Here is a 21,988-nt window from a genome sequence, read left to right on the forward strand (position 1 = left end):
TAAGGCTTGTTCAATTCGTATTCTTGTGATTTTTTTCAAAAAATTTCGCATGAACCACCAAACGGTCATTTCACAACTAAAGTCAAACACAAATCTAACCTACCCTTTTCAACAATCGTCATCATAATGGATTACCATTACTGCAAATATTCAATTGACCTGCAAAGTGGCAAGCAAAGTAAACAGAAAGACGTGATTCTTTCAACTAGGGATTCATGGCTTGGCTTGATATTCAAGCTACTTGGTTCAAGCTCAACTAGCTTGAGCTAGGGCGGCTACGGCGCTCAACAGAAAATTTCTCATGTTGTCTATGATGAGCTCAGACAATTGGTCCTGCAGTGGCTCTTCTTTTGGGTAGAGCTCATCTTCTTCTTGGTTGCATAGAGCAGTTTATAATGAAAAACAGGTTGAATTGAAAGATCTGTTCATAGCTATCTGAATTATACCAATAAGCTTTTTTGAATTCTAATATTTCTGTGAGGTGTGATGTATTACTTCGTCTATAATTTATTTGTGAACATAGTATCTCAATGAAGTGTAGTATTATAGCATCAGCTATATTGTTCTACCAACAAGGTAGATTAACTGGCTTGCTCGTTGAAAACTGAGTTTTGTTTGTATCAGAATTGTTGGAATTCATTGTTTGGTCTTCTTTATACACGATTTAATCCTGAAATATGGTTGTTATACCTAGATCGGCAAGTTTTCTTACTGTAAACATTTTCGTCATATTATATCTATCCATTTGCACGGGTATGGGATTTGGAATTCACACAAACTCCATGGTTTTGAATTGATTATTTGAAAATACTGGGACTGACATTAATTTCTCGAACGCCAAATTGTATGTTATTTCTAATGGTTTCGGAACTTTGCAAACATTGAAAAGAAGTATCTCAATCCTCTGAAACCTTTTCAATTCCTGTTACAAAGTATATAGGTTATGCAAATCTCCAAAAAAGCATTCAAGTGGTGTCATCAAATCTGTTACTATGGGTTGGCACGCTGATACATTGGCCCTCCCAGTTACAGAATTGAATTATGGAAAATGATTACATACTGCGGCAATATTTCCTTTTTTTACTAATGCGTTCAGTCTACTGTGCATGGTTCTCTTTATTATTATATTTAATGTCTGAAAGTACCTGGCTTATGGTTGTCTATATTTATTTGGATTATTTTTATTCTTTATTTCCAAATTATTATAATGGCTAAGGTTTGATTTTATCTAATCCTCTTCATATTATGGCTGTTTTGTATTTTTTTTAGGCTTCTTAAGGGTGTTTTTTTTTAGAGCTATAGAATTTTAAATTGCAATAAAACAACGATGGATTATTCGATTGACATGAATTTTATTTATCCGTAAGATAATCTTGTGGCATTATATTTTAAATATGATTTCTGGCATATGACCGCCACAGCTGGCTCGGATGTAGTCCAATCTGGATGTCCAATTTTCGATGACTTTTTCCAACATTTGTGGCCGTATATCGGCAATAACACGGCGAATGTTGTCTTCCAAATGATCAAGGGTTTGTGGCTTATCCGCATAGACCAATGACTTTACATAGCCCCACAGAAAGTAGACTAACGGTGTTAAATCACAAGATCTTGGAGGCCAATTCACAGATCCAAAACGTGAAATTAGGCGGTCACCAAACGTGTCTTTCAATAAATCGATTGTGGCACGAGCTGTGTGATATGTTGCGCCGTCTTGTTGGAACCACAGCTCCTGGACATCATGGTTGTTCAATTCAGGAATGAAAAAGTTAGTAATCATGGCTCTATACCGATCACTATTGACTGTAACGTTCTGGCCATCATCGTTTTTGAAGAAGTACGGACCAATGATTTCAACAGCCCATAAAGAGCATCAAACAGTCAGTTTTTCTCGATGTAACGGCGTTTCGACATACACTTGAGGATTAGCTTAACTCCAAATGCGGCAGTTTTGCTTGTTGACGTAGCCATTCAAGCAGAAGTGCGCTTCATCGTTAAACAAAATTCACTTATGAAAATCGGGAACAACGGCAATCTCATTTTGGGCCCATTCGACGAATCTACGCCTTACTTGATGATCGTTTGGCTTCAATTCTTGCACGAGTTGGATTTTGAAAGCACGCAAACCAAGATCCTTCCGCAAAATCTTCCATAAGCTGGATGGACACAGATCCAATTCCTGTGCTCGATGGCGGATAGACTCATTCTGGCTTCCTCAATGCTATGCTCTACAGCAGCAATAGCTTTTTTTTTACGCACCGTACGGCGTCTCTGGGGATGCGAGTTATGAATAAGAGTAAACGTGGTGCGAAAACGTTCCATGTTTAATCGAACTAACTGCTCTGATGGACGATTTTGTCGACGATTAAATGGACGTAGTGCGCGATACGTATTCCGCACAGAACCATTATTTTCTAAATAAAATTGCACTATTTGCAAGCGTTGTTCAGGCGTGAGTCTATTCATGATGAATTGCCAAACCAAACTGAGAATAAATCACTTGACAGCTGTTAAATCGGTCGCCATCTTGAACAGTAATGCCAACTTAAAGTTATATACCTCGAAAAAAACACCCGTTACCTCAGTCCTTGATTTATCCATTTTATCCATGATTCAGATTCATTTATTCTTTTGATCTATTTGTTCTTTTTGTTATTATCACCTCACACGGATCGAGGATTGAATATAATTAGATTTAATATGGGTTTTCTGTGTCTAAGTACTGAAAAAAGTAACGTCAGGCGACCGCTTACAACAAAAATCTTATTCATGTACCATCTTCTGAATTAGAGAGCAATCCATATCGAGGGATCGAGCCATGTTCATTTCATATTCCAAGGCCTTCTGCACTATTCAATTAGTTAGCATTAATTTTTAGAATTTCAAACTGACCATAAAGACTCACTGTAAACTGTATTTGAAGAATTCTGTGAACTTGTGTTAGAAATGAAAAATATTTATATTCAAAATAATTTATTTGCTTAGTATAACATTAAAAAATTAGTTAACAATTATAAATTCATATCAATTTCTTAAAACAATTTATAATTTTTTCCTGCAAAACTAAACGTTTAAGATAAGGTAAAGCACGCAGTTCCTCTGCAATATATTTGCCGAATAGTTCACAATTATCATTTCGCGGAAAATCCGAACTGCTAGTGTCAACATCTTCCATCCTTATCGATGACTGATATGATGCTTGCACAAACTCTGTATGCGGTTCCAGGAGCTCAGTATCTTCAATTTCCACTTTCATATTCTCCAACCTTGGATCCTGAAACGAAAAAATCTTTTAGGATAAGCAGATTCACTTTGCGATGAAAAATTATGAAATACTTCGAAACAATCTCCTTCTAGACAATATTCAGGGGTGAAACCTCAATTCCAAATGCAAAACACGCCTAACCAAATGATAACTGAGGCAAAGTTCAGAAGCATGCTGGCGAGCAGATGTCAATGTCTTCGTTTGATGAATTAAATAATATACTAAAGTCTCAAATTGAACATGAAGACACAATTATGAGGAGAAGTATTCAAGCAGAAGAAAGACAAGCAGTAACATTGAGGATTGAAAAATACATAGCAATTATTCAAATTTTTATTCATTGAAAATATTGGAAATTACATCATCGGACATTACTGAAGATGATGAAAGGTCTTCAAATTGAGAATTTTGGTCATCAGCCACTGATGTAGAGAGGTTAGTTGCTGATCTAGAGGGGCCAGGCACTGATGTAGGTAGAGGGGCCAGTATTATAAGCCCATTGTCCACGATGATGTTAAACGATGAATATTGTGATGACCGTGATGTTGTCTTATTCTTTGCAAGAGGTATTTCCTCTTATCTATCTTTCTTATTGCGATTTGTATTATCTTGCTTATTTCCCTACTATCATGCTCTTTTAGCGTCTCTTTTGTCTTCTTTATTTGTTTGTTGTTTGTTTGTTAACTATTTCCTCAATAGTTTCAATTTTCAATTCTTCTCTAATTTGTTGGTTGCCGTGCAATTGCCTTGCCTTTCTTTAGTTTTCTCCTATTCGTTTGTTGAAGCTCATTCTTTCATCTGGAATTATTCTCAGATATTTTGTTTCCTTTTTCCATTCTCTCGTCTGATTTTCCATTTTGACGTTTCCTACTTTCTTTTTCTCACTGTTGTTCTGTTGAAGTAGATTGCAACTGTTTTCGTCGTATTGACTTTGAATCTCCATTTCTTGAATTCTACAAAGCATCTATTCATTTTTGGTATGTCTACCATGTATAAGGTGAACAGCAGCGGTCCTTGGGGAACTCCGGCTCAAATTCCTCTAATCATCGACCTGATACTATCGATATTCACTCTACGATTGTATTAGTCTCGTAAATTTTTGAAATTTCATCAACTTCATTTTGTATATCAGACGTTGATGCAACATTTCATCAAATGCCTTTTCTATATCCAAGAATATTGCACTAGTGTCGAGGGAGGCTCACTTACTTCTTAATATTTTAGGTTAGTCGTACCAGTAGGTGGATCGTAGATTATTCTTTCTCCAATTCTGTGGTTATTCCGTTCATTCTTCCACATCTTGTAGAACAAAATCGTGCGAGAATATATCAGAAACGCACAGTTTTCATGGTTATATTTTATTATTCTATGTTGGCACTCCGAACTTTCCGCTACGGCTTTATCTGTCAATTCATCAAATTGCCTTAAAGAAATCAGTTCTGCCAACCAACATTTTTCAATGCAAAAATCACTAAATTATATTTATGGAAATATTTCATTAATTTCAATGAAAATGCAATGAATTAGAGAAAATAATGTATAATACTCGTACAGAAGGCTCATTCTACCACTCGTTCATTCCAAAACTCGCCACTTCGTGGCTCGTTTTTGAATTTTGAACTCGTGGAAGAATATCAATGCCTTCTGCACTTGTATTATAAATAACTATTTCGAAACCTAAACTGGTGATCTGAAATTATTTTCACATCTTTCACAAAATCTGGTACTCTACCGTCCATAGGTCCATGATTTCATCTGATAATAAAATTCTCCCGAATACAACGAATACATTAACATAAGCAGTAGTTACTAGTTGCAGTGAAATGCTAAGCATTTCTTTAATTTATAGCAATGGCTATATTGAGTTTTTGGATGATTTTCATTATTGGACATGATAAAATAATATTTGAATCTTAAGTTCGTAGATATTCGTCAGTTGAAATGCTCATTGCAACTGATTACATTTCAACTTTGGACATGACTATATTCTACAAACGAGAAACGGAAAGAATGTTCGTGCCGATAATTATTGCAATGATTGAAAACGAATAATTAGCCATAAAAATGGTTAAGTACTCCCGTGTACTTAAGTGCCAATAAAACAGAATTGCTATAAGCGACTTCATTGTTATCGAAATAGGAAGGTTCCTACTGAAAGTAAGATAAAATATGCTTTAATAACTCATTATTTATCAACAGCAGGTATTACAAAATAATGTTTTATGTTCGAAAGAAAATTTTTCAAGGTCGATAGATAATATGAAAACTTCGAGGAAAATTCAATTACGCAAAAAGTGAAAGGTTAATCTGAACAGAAATTTTATATGTAGTTATGTTGAATTTGCAAGATACTGTTGCATCAAATCTGATGAATTCAACTTAGTAGATTTCGGATATTTAACCTCATGGATAATTTAATTTTCCGATATAATCACGAGATCGAAAACCCACTGGAAGGAGAGACGTAGGAAGACCAAGAAAAAGGTGGCTGGAAAGCTGGGTATCCACCTCGGTAGAGACACCGTGAAGAAGAACAGGTTACGACCTAAATAAAAGAGGAAGAAGAAGAAGAAGATATAATCATACGAAGATTTTGTAATATCGTCCAAAACCACAATGATTCAATTGAATCGATGATGCCGATAGACAGTAATGTTGATAACGGCCTGAATTTTTCAAGCGGAAATTTTCAAATCACATATCAAAAATGATCACAAGGCCCCTCCACCTTAGGTGGGCTCGAACCAAGACCAAAAATCTTTCATATTTGTAGATTTGGGTTTCAAATCGATCAATACTGCCCCTCCATTGCAGGGTATGATCTAAGTGCAAAAAGATTGGGGACTGGTATAAAGCGGAGACTGTTTCATGCGTGCACATTGAAGCTTTGTTACTTTATCTGTTGCTTACGATTACAGCCCACAAGCGAGTTGGTATCAGATATGCCATGAATGAAACTTGAAGAAAAATGTAGCAACGTTTCTATCTAGCTAGAGATTCATGGCTTGGCTTGATTTTCAAGCTACTTGGCTTGAGCTTGACTTGATTTTAAGTCAAGTCAATTAATAGTTTTTGAAGTACTTGAATCAGATCAAGCTATTTGATTTTAAGCAGTTTTAATCTGTAGTGTCACATCAATTAAAAAATGATGTAATGAGAAGGAACCTTGCAAAAAACACTTTTATCTTTAAATTTATTGTATAAAAATACCGAAAATATTTTTGAAATAGAAACATAATTAAAATCACTTTATATCATTACAAAATAAACAATAATAAAAAAAATATATAATAATCTAATAAAAAGTTTTTTAATATTGAGAAACCTCCAGGCTTTGTTTGATTTCATAATTTTCCATCCAGGATCTAAGACACATGAGGCATCTTATAGATTTGTCACCTAACCTATTGCGGGTTTTTGGATACTGGCGTTGATAAAAAATCCTTGGCCATTTTAGCCAAGTTTGGAAAGATATTTCTGAAACTACCAAAATCTACCAATAGATTTCATAGAAATGTGAGAAAACTACTAATAAAGTCACACTGCCGAATGCTTCTCGGCGTTCGAGGAATCCCCTTATTTAGTCTAAGCGCACACGAGATCGCAGAAATATATGCCGTGCGCCACGTGCATATCAAGCTCGAGTAATATCAAGTAGCTTGATATCAAGTCAGGCAATAAATGTCTAAAGTCAAGTCAAGTCAAGCTCAAGTATGTAATTTTTCACGAAATTGATTTTTAAGTCAAGTAGTTGGCTAAAATGTCAAGTTTCTTGGCTTGATGAATCCCTATTTATATCTGAGTCTTTGTCAATTCCGTATAAAATATTCATGAATGATGCCGTGAGTAAGATACTCACCTTGAGGTGAACCTTTAAAATTCGTCTCACTGAACTCGCTGATAATTGAAGATCCGAAGCACGCTTCCGTAGAGAAAGGGTTGGAAACTGCTCGATAGACTGCCTCACCCTAGCAATGTTCTCAGGGGTTCTAACGGTGAAGACAGGTCCATCTCTTTTCTGGTTTCGTGGAGACCCCGTCGTTCTAATTTTGTCCACCCAATTCAAAATTGTTTTTCGGTCTGGTACGGTTTCATTTTCTTTCAAACCGTACCGTTTTCGAAAGGCCATCTGAGTCGCAGTGATACCTTCTTTGATATACGTTTGGAAGGCAAACATACGTTGCTCCTCTGACCATCGCTTCCGCATGATTACTGAATAGTTATTTATAATACAAGTATAGAAGGCATTGATATTCTTCCACAAGTTCAAAATTCAAAAACGAGACACGAAGTGGCGAGTTTTGGAATGAACGAGTGGTAGAATGAGCCTTCTGTACGAGTATTATACATTATTTTCTCTAATTCATTGCATTTTCATTGAAATTAATGAAATATTTCCATGAATATAATTTAGTGATTTTTGCATTGAAAAATGTTGGTTGGCTGAACTGATTTCTTTAAGGCAAATTGATGAATTGACAGATAAAGCCGTGGCGGAAAGTTCGGAGTACCAACATAGAATAATAAAATATAACCATGAAAACTGCGTTTCTGATATATTCTCGCACGATTTTGTTCTACAAGATATGAAAGAATGAACGGAATAACCACAGAATTAGAGAAAACTACTTCTTCCATCCCTCATAACACGGGTAACCTCTCCCCACCCTTTTAAGTCCACCCGTTCATGCGCAATAACATTTTTAAATGTGGGAGTTAGCCGTGCCGCGATCTGTAAATTGTAGAATGTAACTTTCAATCAGTTGGTTGTTGAATTGGTAAAGAAGACCCGTCAAGAATACAACATAATATAGACACATCGTCAGAAGTTTTGCCCCCCCACAAGTTTCTCAAAAAAACAATCTATGTTCTGGAAATGATATGAATATTTTCCTCCATTTAGTTAGAATTGATGGAAATTCATTATAGACATTTCGACCATTCTCTAGATGACTTTTCACCATACAAACAGTATTGAATTTGAAATTTAATTCTTCAATTGTGACTCTAACTCAAAAGTGGGATTATTTTCAGCATGAAATTTGAAAATATAGGCACTGAGACTAAATGAGAGCTAGCTTGCTTCCACTAGAACATACGCACAAAAAAAGTCCCCGTCTACCATAGTAAAACCATTTTTTTGGCAAAATTCGATTTTATTATTCAACATAGTTGCCTTCGAGGGAGATACAGGGATCATAGCGATCTTTCAACTTTTCGATACCATATCTGTAGTACGATTTGTCTTCCGCTTCAAAACAGGCCTCAGTTTCGGCGATTACTCATTTGCGCTATTTTTTTTTTCCAACGAGCATTCTTTAGAGGTCTAAGAACAGAGAAAATTCGGTGGGGACCAGATCTGGCGAATTCGGTGGATGCAGAAGCAATTCGAAGCCCAATTCATGCGATTTTGCCATTGTTTTCATTGATTTGTGACATGGCGCATTCTCTTGATTGTCTTATTTTCTTCAAATGGAGCCGTTTTTTAACGATTTCATTTTTAAAACTATAACAATCGCTGTTTATAGTTTGGCCCTTTTGGGGGTAATCAATGAATATTATCCCCAGCGCATCCCAGAATACTGATGCCATAACCTTGCCAGCCGACTGCAGTGTTTTACATCGCTTTGGATTCGGTTTAACGTGTGCAGTCCACTCAGCTGACTGTCGATTGGACTCCGGGGTGAAATGATGGAGCCATGTTTCATCCATTGTCACATATCAACGCAAAAATTCAGGTTTATTGCACTCAAACAGCTTCAAACACTGCTCAAAATCATTAAAACGTTGGTGCTTTTGATAGATTGGTAGCTCGCGTGGCACCCATATTGCACACAGCTTTCTCATGTACAATTGTTCGTGAGTGATACACGATGATGTACACGTTCAGATGATATCTTCACAATGTCTGCTATCTCGATCAACTTCACTTTACGGTCATTCAAAATTATTTTGTGAATTTTTTTGATTTTTTCGTCCATGACAGCCTCTTTTGGGCGTTCACTGCGTTCGCCCTCTTCGGTGCTTATTTCACCACGTTTAAACTTAGCATACCAATCAATGATGGTTGATTTTCCTGGTGCTGTCCCAGGAAACTCTTCATCGAGCCAAGATTTTGCTTCAACTGTATTTTTGCCCTTCAAAAAGCAATATTTTATCAGCACTATTTAAGATGTTTCTAAGAAAAAATACTGCTGAACACTTGCTCTGCAATTTATAGTGGAGGTATCAAACGGCAGCTGAATAAATTCGAAGCCTTAGAGATTTTATATTTTATAAGACGATTACTTAATTTTTGATTTATTATGCGACAAATTACAAATCATCGTGTGAAATGTGCAATGTTCTTGAGCACTGAGTTTTTCGTTATTTTGGATTTTTCGCTAATATAGAGCAAACGATCCGAATGATACAATTAATGTTGTTCAATTCTTATTTATTTCCGTTTTGGTTTCCACATATTTGATAAGGTGAAAAAATTTCTTTCACTCAGCCTTCATTCGTTTTACAGCCCAAGGCGTTTCAAGCGGAGTGAAGAGGACAAACAAAGGCTATCGAATGATCACTAAATCATAGAAAAACGACCTGTGCTGAAAGTGTAGGAATGAACAGACTTCGAAGTCAATTCACATGTAAATAGGAGTAGGTTGCGTCGAAGTGAGAACCCAAAGAATGATAACCTCTATAGTTGACCGTGCTAGCCATGACTGCTCTGGTTGCTAGACCGGATATGCATTCTTCGGGTTGCGACCGATGCATACCGTCTATTATTCATGGCTTACTATGTTTATTTTGAACACCTCTGTGGATCAATTAACCGCACTGTCGTCGGCTCATTAAGGTGTGTTTGAATTGTTAATGGATTCTTCTAGAAAAGTCATCGATAGCTGAATTTCTGTTCGAAAGTTTTGAGAATGAAGTGGCGTTAAGATACAGATCAATTTTATGATTACTTCATTTTATTTTGCTTCGAGTATACCCAAGGTAAGGGTTTATGATCACTTTTGGGAAGAAAAACATACAGGGTTTGAACAATTTTGAGGTACACTACAGGGATATCGAAAATCGTTAGAAATACAGGTGGTTTTGACTACAAAAAAGTTGCGTTATTTAGGAATGAACAGATCCAAAATATCTCCAATAGTTCCTGAAATATCTCGAAATAATTCAAAATCAAGATTTTCGCTTTTCCTTTATGACTCATTTGTTTTTGTAGATATTTCGGGAACCATTGGAGAAATTTTGGATCTGTTTACACCTACACACTCATCTCTCAAAAACTCTACTTTTTTATAATTCAAATCACCCTATTCCGATTCCGATATCCCTGTAGTGTCCCTCTAAATAGTGAAAATAGCACACAAAAATGAGATGCTTTCCTTCTACATGTTTTTTATACCAATCGATGGCAAATAAATTGAATTAAATTATTGAATTAAAGTGCACCACACTCACAAAGTGTCACTGTTTGATGTTCATTGCGGTCTGCTAGTGTGATTGCTGCGTAATTCTTTCAAAATAATGCTGGAAGAGACAGAACCGTTGAGGGAATCAGATATCGCGACATGATCGCAATTTTTTATGGCCAAAACTAGAAAATATTGATACTGAGGACATGTGGTGTTATTTTCAGATTCGGTGTCGTGAATTGGCCTTCAAGATCGTGTGATTTAACACCGTTAGACTTTTTTCTCTGGGGCCATGTGAAAGAATAGATCTACAAGGATAATTCTCGAAAAGTTGAAGCATTGAAAGCAGAAATTAATCAAGTTATTGTTGAGATAGAGTCGCAACTTGGCCAGAATATGATTGAAAATTTTGATGTAATGTTCGGCTACTTTAGAAACGCAAGAGGTGTATATATATATATAGTTATATTTCATATCAGAAATAGATACATTTTTTTCAGTTTCAATTCAAATTTCTTTTGATTGTTCAATTTTGAAAACTCAATTTTATATACCCTGTAGAACACCTTCCCATTATTATTCCGAGAACAGAGACATTGCCCTAAGTCTTGTTGAGAGCCACCCTGAGAATCACCTTCCTAAACAATAGATCTAGACATTGATAAGAAATAGAAGAATGAAGTTAAACCAACAATATGGAGTAAAATACTCTACTTCAATTCCCACTGATAAAATATTCCGTCTACACCTATATAATTATCATGTCTTTCATTTCATGGTATGATTTTGCCAGTTACAATATCCTCCACGGGTTGAAAAATCACAGGAAACGGTGGACTGAAACAATAGTAAAGCGATACCTTTGGATATATTCCTTCACCTTAAGTATGAACGTATAGCGAAGGTTATTCTCATTCACTGCACACGAATGGTTTGGAATAGTGGCAAGGTATATAATATAATATATGCTCAATTAAATGAGAGTATTTACATTTTTATGTACGAATTTTCTACCTTACAGGTATAGGGAAATATAAGAAAAAACAGTTACATTGCATTTCTAGAAAGGTTTTGAGCGCTTGTTTTCCGAAGCTGTCGCTTCGAAATATATAAGATTAACAAGAATATCGAAAAAAATTAATCGATATTCCCGTGATCAAGTTCTTAGTGAAATTTTGGGCTGATTACATCAGAACCAAAGAATATTTAAGAAAAATATGGGAAAGCTCAACATTTTACTCATGAATGATCTGATAGTGTTTTCGTGGATATATATAAAATAACCACTTTAAATTTCTTGCAAAACTTGTGTTGATAACGCCATCAGAACCATAGAAAACTCAAGCTGAACAACGAAAAGAATTATCTAATAAGTTTCAAGCATAATATTGAAAAAAAATCATAAGATGTGATTTATGAATCACTTCTCAAGCACCTGGATTCACGTCAGTGCTTTTTCCAATATTTTTTTCAAGAAATGCACGACAAGGTTTAAAATAATGTTCATTGAATTAAACTAGTATAAAAAGTAAGTAGGTAGTTCACAAGAGAGTAGCTTGCATATCAATTCAAGGTTAAAAATAATTGACGATGTCTCAGAGAGGTCTTCGTGAATAAAATGTACATAGACTGCACTGCTAATCTGTTAGTGACATTAGATGACGCTTAGCTCTTACTATTTACCAAATGGTTACTGTTTAGGGTAAATAAAAGTAAAAAATCTTAATAATAGACTGATGTTTGTCCGTATGTTCTTCAGAACAAATATTTTGCCTGAATATCTGATTCCAAAATTTTTTTGAGCCTTAAATGCTTTCAAATGATTATATTTCATTCGATTTCCGAATATTAATTTAAGTAACAATTCTGAAAATAACATATATTACTTAAAGACTATATTTTTCTAAATTTTGTGACTCGAGGTATATTCATTATTCCATCAAAAATTTATTGGTGTATATACATCGGTAAGACTGGTAATTATTAGAAATTAAAAAGTGTTATTTGGTGAATAATCGTGAAAGAATTTTTGGGATTTAGTAACCATTACATTCTTATATAAAGTATTAGAAATCTCTACTTGCTTTCAACATCATTTCGACAACAATATTGTCACCATCAGAAAATAAATTTGACAATCAAATTCGAAATAACATGTTAGTTCTATTGAACTCACAATTTCGAAAATTTGAAACTATTCTGAAAGAAATCCAAATTTTGCAAAATATTCCCGACCCAACTACATATTTGATTCCCGATGAAGCAAAAGTATAAAAAAAATGAATACAGGACGAGTTCCTAGTTCCTCAATTATGAACGAACACGAAAAGGTCAACCTGAAATACCCATATGAATTCGATCCAACAATGTCTTTATATAACGTGGAGTGAATGCCAACTTCTGAGTGGTTTACACAAATCAACAAAAAATACAACCGCCATTGTCCAATTTGTTTATCTCTGTGGATTTTTATTGAACAATATTATGAGAATTTGAGACAGTTAATTATAGACTCAGTTTAATTCCGAAGAGTCCATAATAATTAATCCATTAAAGGTATTGCAAATAATCACTTCTCACAGGATATCTGAACCGATACAAAAACAAGTTTCGACAAATATCGCATTTTGGGCCTTTGTAATGATAGCAATTTTTATGTCGTATTTCTTGCAAATAGCTCTTATATTTACTTGAAAGACTTCCGAACGTTGTACGGCAGATTGACCGAACACATTTTAAAATTTCCAAAGATATTTATTTATACTAACTGACTAAGAAACTGCAACACCCAGAAAGAGCTGTTTAAATTTAATTTTTTTTTGGTAAAACATAGTATAGCAAGGAGTAAATGAATTTGGAGAAAAAATTCATAAAGGTTTTCTCATGTGAACAATTTTTGCTACTTAAATATTGTAGTCGTTTTCTGCAAGTTTTTTAAATTCTACCACGAACCAGCTGTTCAAGGAGATCCAGAGTCGATGTTTAGTTGTTGCTAAAATGCCTAGAGCACGTGTACGCAGACTTTATCGCCAGAAAGTGAATTTGAAAGAGGTCGAATTATTGGTTCACGGGAGGCTGGGTTGTCCTTTCGAGAAATCGCTAACCGTACGAACAGAAGTCCAACTACTGTTTTGAGATGTTGTCAAGCGTGGTTTGATAATGCCCAAAATCGAAGAAGAGTAGGCACCGGACGTCGTAGGGGCTCAAATGAAGTTCAAGATTTGCGACAACTCGATCTTTGGCATATGACCGGTTAGGAAAACAAGACCATCCTGTAACTGTCCGAACGGTTTACTGTTGGATAAGGTCTTTTGGACTGCAGTATTATCGACCCCATTATGTGTTACCTCTTACGGTTGAGCATCGCCGGCAACGATTACAGTGGTGCAGAGAATGTCAATATTGGAATGTGGAATGGCATCAGGTCGTCTTTTCTGATGAATCACAATTCTCCTTGGGTGCACATGATGGCCAAAAAAGGGTAAGACGACGTCGGGGAGAAAGACGTGAACCTTAATTTGATGTTAAGCGTCATGTACACCGGACAGTAGGCGTTATGGTTTGGGGTGCTATTGCACATGCAAGTAGGTCACCTTTAATCTTTATTCGAGGTAACATGACAGCGCTGTGTTACTTTCTAGAATTCATTATTTTAGCAAGATAATGCCCGACCTCATGTTGCCAGAGTTAGTTTAAATTTTTTCGAAGCGAGCCATGTGAATCTTTTCCCATGTCCACCCAAAACCCCCGATCTTTCGCCCATAGAGCATGTTTGGGACATCATGGGTAGAAGGGTTGGAAATTTAGGGACTTTGGCGGCTCTGAAACATAAAGTAAACGTAGCTTGGGATAGTATGCCTCAAGAAGAAATATTATTATTATTGCATCAATGCCGAGACGAGTTGGGGAGTGTATAGATAATCGCGGTGGACAAACACAATATCAAGAAACTTGATAAAAAACATTGTAAACCCTACGTTTTTTTCTCTTTAAATTTCAATCATTTACTCCTTGCTATACTATATACGTTTTTCAAAGAAAAATTAAATTTAAACAGTTCCTTTTGAGTGTTACAGTTACTTTGTCAGTTAGTATATGTTTACATGAAAAAACATATAAGGTTTACTTCATTGGAATGAATTTCCTTCTAATTTTTATTTGGTTTGCATAAATGGTAACATTTTAGTTATTTTTGCTTGACAATTGTTAAGTTATATCCACCTATTATTTGATGCTGTAAAAATAAACCCTGATTGATAAATTTCCAGTAATGGTACTCGATATCTTATTCAACGAGTTGAATTGGCTCCCGGGTATTTTACTTGGATAAGCATCTAGAATTCTTATGGTACGTGTTTGACTCGTAGTCATTGAACATATACTTAACCCAAACATAGCTCTTTTAGCCATTCCATATTTTGTTTATCATTTTCAATAATAAACATACAAAACCGTCCAAGGAAAAAAATTAAACCAATAGTGCGGTTTCGATTGAGAAATACCTGATAAAAAATTATAGCTGTAAACTGCAGGAATTTTTTTAACAACTTACTAGGAGAAGCTCCAGATGAAATCGTTGAAATAGCCAGATTAATACTGATAACAGGATATTATCCAAACAAATGGAAAACGGCGGGCGGATACAATCTTAATTTAGAAGAAAGGAAAATACAAAAACGGCCCAACGAATTATCGACCCATAAGCATCGGCAATTAGTAAAGTGATAGAGGAATTAATTCACAGGAGACTAACAGATATCTTAGAAGAAAAGAAAATAATTCCAGATCACCAGTTTGGGTTTCCCAAAAAGCATTCAATAATCCACCAACTTGTACGACTAAATAAAAATATTGAGGAGCAAATGAACTCATACTACTCATATTGGTGCAATATTCTTGGATATAGAAAACGCATTCGATAAAATGTGGCATCAAGGTCTGATATACAAAATGAAGTTGATGAAATTTTCAACCAAACTACGAGATGAATGCAATTGTGTAGTATATCCAAAGTCACTTGGAGGAAGCCAAAATATTTCGATTATACAAGGATTATCCCAGTTTCCAGAAATTCCTTTGGAGCTTGTGAACTTATAGTTCAACAATACTTTCAAATGAAGTATTTAAAGGATCGCAGTATCCACATCAAAGGGACATCTGGCCAAGCGTTTTTATGTACTAGTTCAAGTGACTTTGGATATACTGTAGCTGGCAAATAGAAAATATAGAGTGAATATCGATAGTACCAGGTTGCGAACAGAGAAATTGAAGCCGGACTTCCCCAAGGTTCATTGATAGGACCGCTGCTGTCCAACTTATACATGGCAGATATACCAAGAATGAATAGCTGCAAGATAGCCCAATTTATTATCATAGTAGAATTGGGAATAGTTATTTATAATACAAGTGCAGAAGGCATTGATATTCTTCCACGAGTTCAAAATTCAAAAACGAGCCACGAAGTGGCGAGTTTTGGAATGAACGAGTGGTAGAATGAGCCTTCTGTACGAGTATTATACATTATTTTCTCTAATTCATTGCATTTTCATTGAAATTAATGAAATATTTCCATAAATATAATTTAGTGATTTTTGCATTGAAAAGTGTTGGTTGGCAGAACTAATTTCTTTAAGGCAATTTGATGAATTGACAGATAAAACCGTAGCGGAAAGTTCGGAGTGCCAACATAGAATAATAAAATATAACCATGAAAACTGTGCGTTTCTGATATATTCTCGCACGATTTTGTTCTACAAGATGTGGAAGAATGAACGGAATAACCACAGAATTAGAAAAAACAATTACTAAACAGTTACAGATAGATCTAGATAAACTGATGGAACACTTCAAGAAATGGAGATTCAAAGCGAATACGGCGAAAACATTTGCAATCTACTTCGGAGGAACAACAGTAAAGAAAGAGATAGCAAGAGAAGTCAAAATAGGAAATCATACGATAGAATGGAAAAAGGAAGCAAAATAGTACGGAAACTGCACTCTATGAGTTTCATAATGAGATTGTGGCAGATCTAGATTTTGGTATGCATGTTGTGGGTCTGTTTGTATAAGGTGTGTGAATAAGGCTTTCCCGTTTTTTTTTCAAATTTTGAGCCTTTATTGTGAAAAAATGGTTACAAATGAATTATTGAAAGTATTGGCCATCGCTAGCTACAACTTTTCCCCATCTTTCTGGCAACATACGAATCCCGTTGCGAAAAAATTCGACCGGTTTGGCCTCTATCCAGTCATCCACCCATTTTTTGGCTTCCTCGTAGGAATGGAAGTGCTGGTCAGCCAGGCCATGCGTCTTCGATCTGAAGAGATGGTAATCAGACGGAGCAATGTCTGGACTATACGGCGGGTGGGGTAGGACTTCCCATTTGAGCGTTTCTAAGTATGTTTTCACCGGCTGTGCAACATGTGGGCGAGCATTGTCATGTTGCAAAATAACTTTGTCGTGCCTGTCGGAGTATTGTGGCCGTTTTTCTCGCAGTGCGCGGCTCAAACGCATCAATTGTCGTCGATAGACGTGATCCTGTGATCCTTTCATTCGGTTTCAGAAGCTCATAGTAAACCACACCTAGCTGGTCCCACCATATACAGAGCATGAGCTTGGCGCCATGAATATTTGGCTTGGCCGTCGATGATGATGCATGGCCGGGTAGTCCCCATGATTTTCTTCGCTTCTGATTATCGTAACGGATCCACTTTTCATCGCCAGTCACGATACGATGCAGAAAACCCTTTCTTTTATGTCGCTGAAGCAGCTGTTCGCAAGTGAAAAAACGCCGTTCGACGTCTCTCAGCTTCAGTTCGTACGGCACCCAATTTCCTTGCTTTTGGATCATTCCCATGGCTTTCAAACGCTTGGAAATGGTTGTTTGGTCAACTCCCAATGCTTCAGCAAGTTCTTCTTGCGTTTGACACGAATCTTCATCAAGCAAAGTCGCCAATTCTTGATCTTCAAAGATTTGCGGCCGCCCGGAACGCTCCTTGTCTTCCACGTCGAAATCGCCACTTTTGAAGCGTCGAAACCATCCGCGAACACTTGAATCATCGACACAACCTTCTCCATAAGCTTCCTGAAGCAACCGATGCGCCTCGGCAGCAGATTTCTTCAAATTGAACCAATAAAGTGAAACTTCCCGCAAATGACGTCGACTCGGCTCAAATTTCGACATTTTCACGATTTCAAAAATTTATGATGCGAAAAAATTTCAACTAATGTGTTAGTGTGGAATTGTTGACAGATGAATAAGCTTTGATTATGACATATGTAACCATTAAATACTCGCACAGTATTGGTGGCGCCATCTCTTACAAAAAACGGGAAAGACTTATTCACACACCTGATAGATTTTTCTAGAGCCTTCGATTTTGTCAACCATGAACTACTTCTGCACAAGCTGTACCGTTATGGTGTTCGAGGTCTTAGTCTGGACCTGTTCCGATCTTATCTGACAGGTAGGTCTCAGGTTGTAAAGATCGGTGGAGTTTTGAGTACCATGAGATATACTAATACAGGTGTTCCCCAGGGGTCGATTCTAGGCCCAAAGCTGTATGTAATTTTTAGTAATGATCTCCCAAAATTTTTGAAGAAGAAATCACCTTCATGTAATATAGTATGTTATGCGGATGACACAAATATTCTTGTTTCTGGTGCTGATATAGAACAAGTCAAAATCTCTGTTACAAATACTGGCAATGATATTTTTGAATGGTCAAAAAAGAATAATTTATTGCTCAATTGTTCGAAAACTCATGCGGTACATTTCTCATTGAGGGTACCAAGGGTGATAGACAATGTAATTCCGATAGCTGATGGCGAGATTCATTTTGTTCAACACACAAAGCTTCTGGGTGTTGTTATGGATTCTCGATGTCGATGGACAGAGCACATAGAATTTTTGTGTGGTAAAATCCGTAATAGTTGTTTTTCACTCAGATTCATGAAAAAGTATTGTAGCAATACTACATTGAGATCAATTTATTTTGCTAGCATTCACTGTCACTTGAGATATGGTGTGTTGAATTGGGGTTGTGCCACTGATGTTGGGAGAGTATTCATACTGCAAAAGTACGCAATAAGAATAATTGCTGGGATTCCTTTTCGAGAATCATGTAGGTCATCCTTCAAGGATTTAAAAATACTCACTTTGGTAGGAATTTACATTTTTGAAGTTTGTAAATATGTGTTCATGAATAGATATTTATTTGTTAATGATATCAAACATTGTTATAATACCAGAAGAAAATTTTTGTTAGCACCAAAAAATCACAGTACTACGTATTATCAAAAAAATCTGCAGTATATGGGTTGTAAAATTTTCAATAGGTTACCTGTAGAAGTACAAAATTCTCCAAATTTATTTATTTTCAAGAAGAGGGTTAAGTCATTACTTTTAGATAAGAATTGCTATTATATTTCTGAGTTTTTTGAATGAATGTATTTATTTTGACGTTTTCTTTTGTTGTATGCTCTCGCTCTGTATATTTAACATAAGAAATAAAGATTATTATTATTATTATTATTATTATTATTATTAATATCTGGGAGTAATTCTAGATGAAAGAATGAACTTTAAGAAACACATAGAAGAAAACAGAAAAAAGGCAAGACAATTGCACGGGAAACTGTACCCGCTGCTCAACCCAAAAAGTAAACTTTCCTTAGAAAACAAGCTGAAGATAATAAAAATAGTGCTAATGTCGAGCATCACGTATGAAGGAATAACCTGGTTTAATACGAAAGGCAGTAATACGTACACTAAATATAGTAATTAGAACAGCAACCAACAAATCAGAGAAGAATTGAAAATTGAAGCTATTGAGGAAATACTTAACAAACAGAAAAAGAAGACAATAGAGATGCTGAAAGAGCATGAGCATAAGGAATTAAGAAAGATACTACAACTCAAAAGAAGAAAGAGAAATAAGAGGAAATACCAATTTCAAAAAACCAAATAGAAGAAAAGTTACAAGCAGAAGGGAGAAAAGTCTAACAATTTGACAACAATAAGAAATCGGAGAAATTAAAGAAGAGGCGTAGGGAATAAAATTCCAGTCATTATACAAAATGAAGACCTGAGTATATATAAATCAATGCCTTGTATATGCATAAGTTATAGATGGTTTGCATAGAATAGAGATAATTATAATATAAAATTTGATATTTTCTTTCTGCAGGTTCAATTCAGGCGATGTCATCCCGACGATCCTACAGAACCGAAGAACCGACCCGAACAGCATTCATTAAAAAAAAAGAACAAACATCCGACGACCCTGTCTGATATAACTAATTTGTCTTCCAAATGTGGAGAACCTTCAATTAATAAATTGATTAACCTCAATTGGACAAATAACCGGTCATATTTCGTCTTGTTCGCACACCAATTGAACCCAATGCTACCGTTCGGCGTTTTTGTCTATTCCTCAGTGAAACAGCGGCAAGAACGTTCATACGAGTATATCGACCTTCCACCCGACTGCAAATCTAAATAGATAGAGAATCTAATGGCGAAGTTTACAATAGTGCACCGAGTAGGAATGCGAGTCCCCATCAGGGTCGCGAAACCTGTACTCGCTTTTGTTTTTGCACGCCACACGTACTTGTTAGCGTTCCGCGGCAGTAGCGCGCCTCGAGTTTCAAGATCAGCCTTCGCGCCATGGGCGGCGACCTTTAGCGATTCCAAAGACGAGAAAATTAAGGTTCATCACATCGATGTGGAGTCTCAGCTGCACCCTTTCATCCGCCTTCCTGATCGATAAACACAGTCGGATCTTGGTTGAACCGATTCTTGGTCCTCCGAGACGGATTCGAACTTATTTATAAAATGACAATATACAGGGTGTTTCATAAATATTAGAGCAGGATATCAGGATGTGATAGCTCGTTCAAAAATATGAAAAAGGTCTTCATTAACTTACCCTCTAAAATGCAACATTTTCGGGATACAGAGTGTTGAAATTGAAAAAAAAAAAGTTTTTTGCGAATATTTCCGAAACTTTTCATAGTACCGAAAACAACTTTTGTGAAAATTTTTCAGTTGTTCGGAAAATAATTTTAAATGGTTAACCAGTAATTTTTGACGTTTCAAAAAAAAAAGTAACAGCGAAGACCACGTTTTCCAACCTAAAATAATAATATACATATATACATAGCTCGTTATTAAAACTTTTTTTTTTATTGTAGCATATACTTTTTTGAGAGAGGTTATAGGCTTTGCGACAGGCAGCTCGTATGTCCTTGGTGAGCAAGGTTGTGGATTCAATTGAATAGGCTTTAAATAAAAGATGTTTTGAATTTGCGAAACACCCTATATAGAGCAAAACCATAGTAATTCCAGAATAAGCCAGATGCAGTTTTTATAATCTCCACCTGTGAAGGGATCTAATGGGTGTTTTTTTAAGAACTTGAGAACTTCAAATACTAATACAATATTATAATCTGGTAGATAATTTAATGGTATCTCTTCATTGATAGTTGATTCTAAAACAAGTTGCAGAATGGGTTTCTAGTCCAACACGATTGCGAAATTTGAAAACGAGCAAGGAAGGATCGAGTTTTCGAACGCATGAGTATTAGAATTGCCTTCTGCAACGAGTATTAGACGATATTTTCTCTATTTTACTCAATTTTTGTGAAATATTGTCGAAAATCAATGAAAAATTCAGATTCTACATCCTAGTGACTCAAGTATCATATCTTGGCAGTTGGTGTGACTGTTACGAAAATTGACAGATTACGGAATTTGAATTTGAATCATAAGTTTCGAATTCTGATATAATTTATAATAACGCATCAAATTCGTGAATTATGTCAGACGAAATTGATTTAACACCACCAGAATTAAGAGCAATTGCGAATAATGTTGCAAATCATTCCTCTAAATTCAAACTATATCATATTGACAACTGATTCTTGTTGAAATTTGATAGGATTGGAAGTCTGTGTTGACAACCACAAAACAAAAAATATAACTGAAGACAATGCTGTGATGAGTTCTTGACAGTACTGTTCTTAGTACAGTAATGAACTCATTATGATACTGAAATAGAGAATAGTAATTTACGTAACAAGTCCGGCAAATAGGGTTTTTTTGGACGAATAGACAAGTCTGTGAGTCCAAAAAAACCATTTTCGGGCGTGTTGCGTACAATATTTTTTCGGCAACCATGTAAAATAACACTATCGCTGCTGCTTTCCATATTTTATTACGATTGCGATAAAAAAACATGCAAATTTTTGACAACTAATTTCATATGAACTGTCAGCGGTTATCTCGGTTGCTATGGATTCTATGATTCTTTTCCG

The 21,988-nt window shown here is 35.7% G+C and overlaps 1 protein-coding gene across 4 annotated transcripts in view; it reads right to left on the bottom strand.

Moving 5' to 3' along the window:
• Positions 1–2,962: 2,962 nt before the first annotated feature.
• The window catches only part of LOC123675629, a 41,861-nt gene continuing 22,835 nt past the window's right edge, over positions 2,963–21,988 (bottom strand). For all 4 annotated transcript variants that reach the window (XM_045611068.1, XM_045611067.1, XM_045611066.1 and 1 more), the window contains exon 3: positions 2,963–3,274. In XM_045611068.1, the coding sequence (XP_045467024.1) occupies positions 3,020–3,274 (255 nt within the window). In that variant the 3' untranslated portion in view covers positions 2,963–3,019. The remainder of the gene's footprint in view (positions 3,275–21,988) is intronic.

The sequence above is a fragment of the Harmonia axyridis genome, chromosome 3 (assembly GCF_914767665.1).
Source record: "Harmonia axyridis chromosome 3, icHarAxyr1.1, whole genome shotgun sequence".
Classification (NCBI taxonomy): domain Eukaryota; kingdom Metazoa; phylum Arthropoda; class Insecta; order Coleoptera; family Coccinellidae; genus Harmonia; species Harmonia axyridis.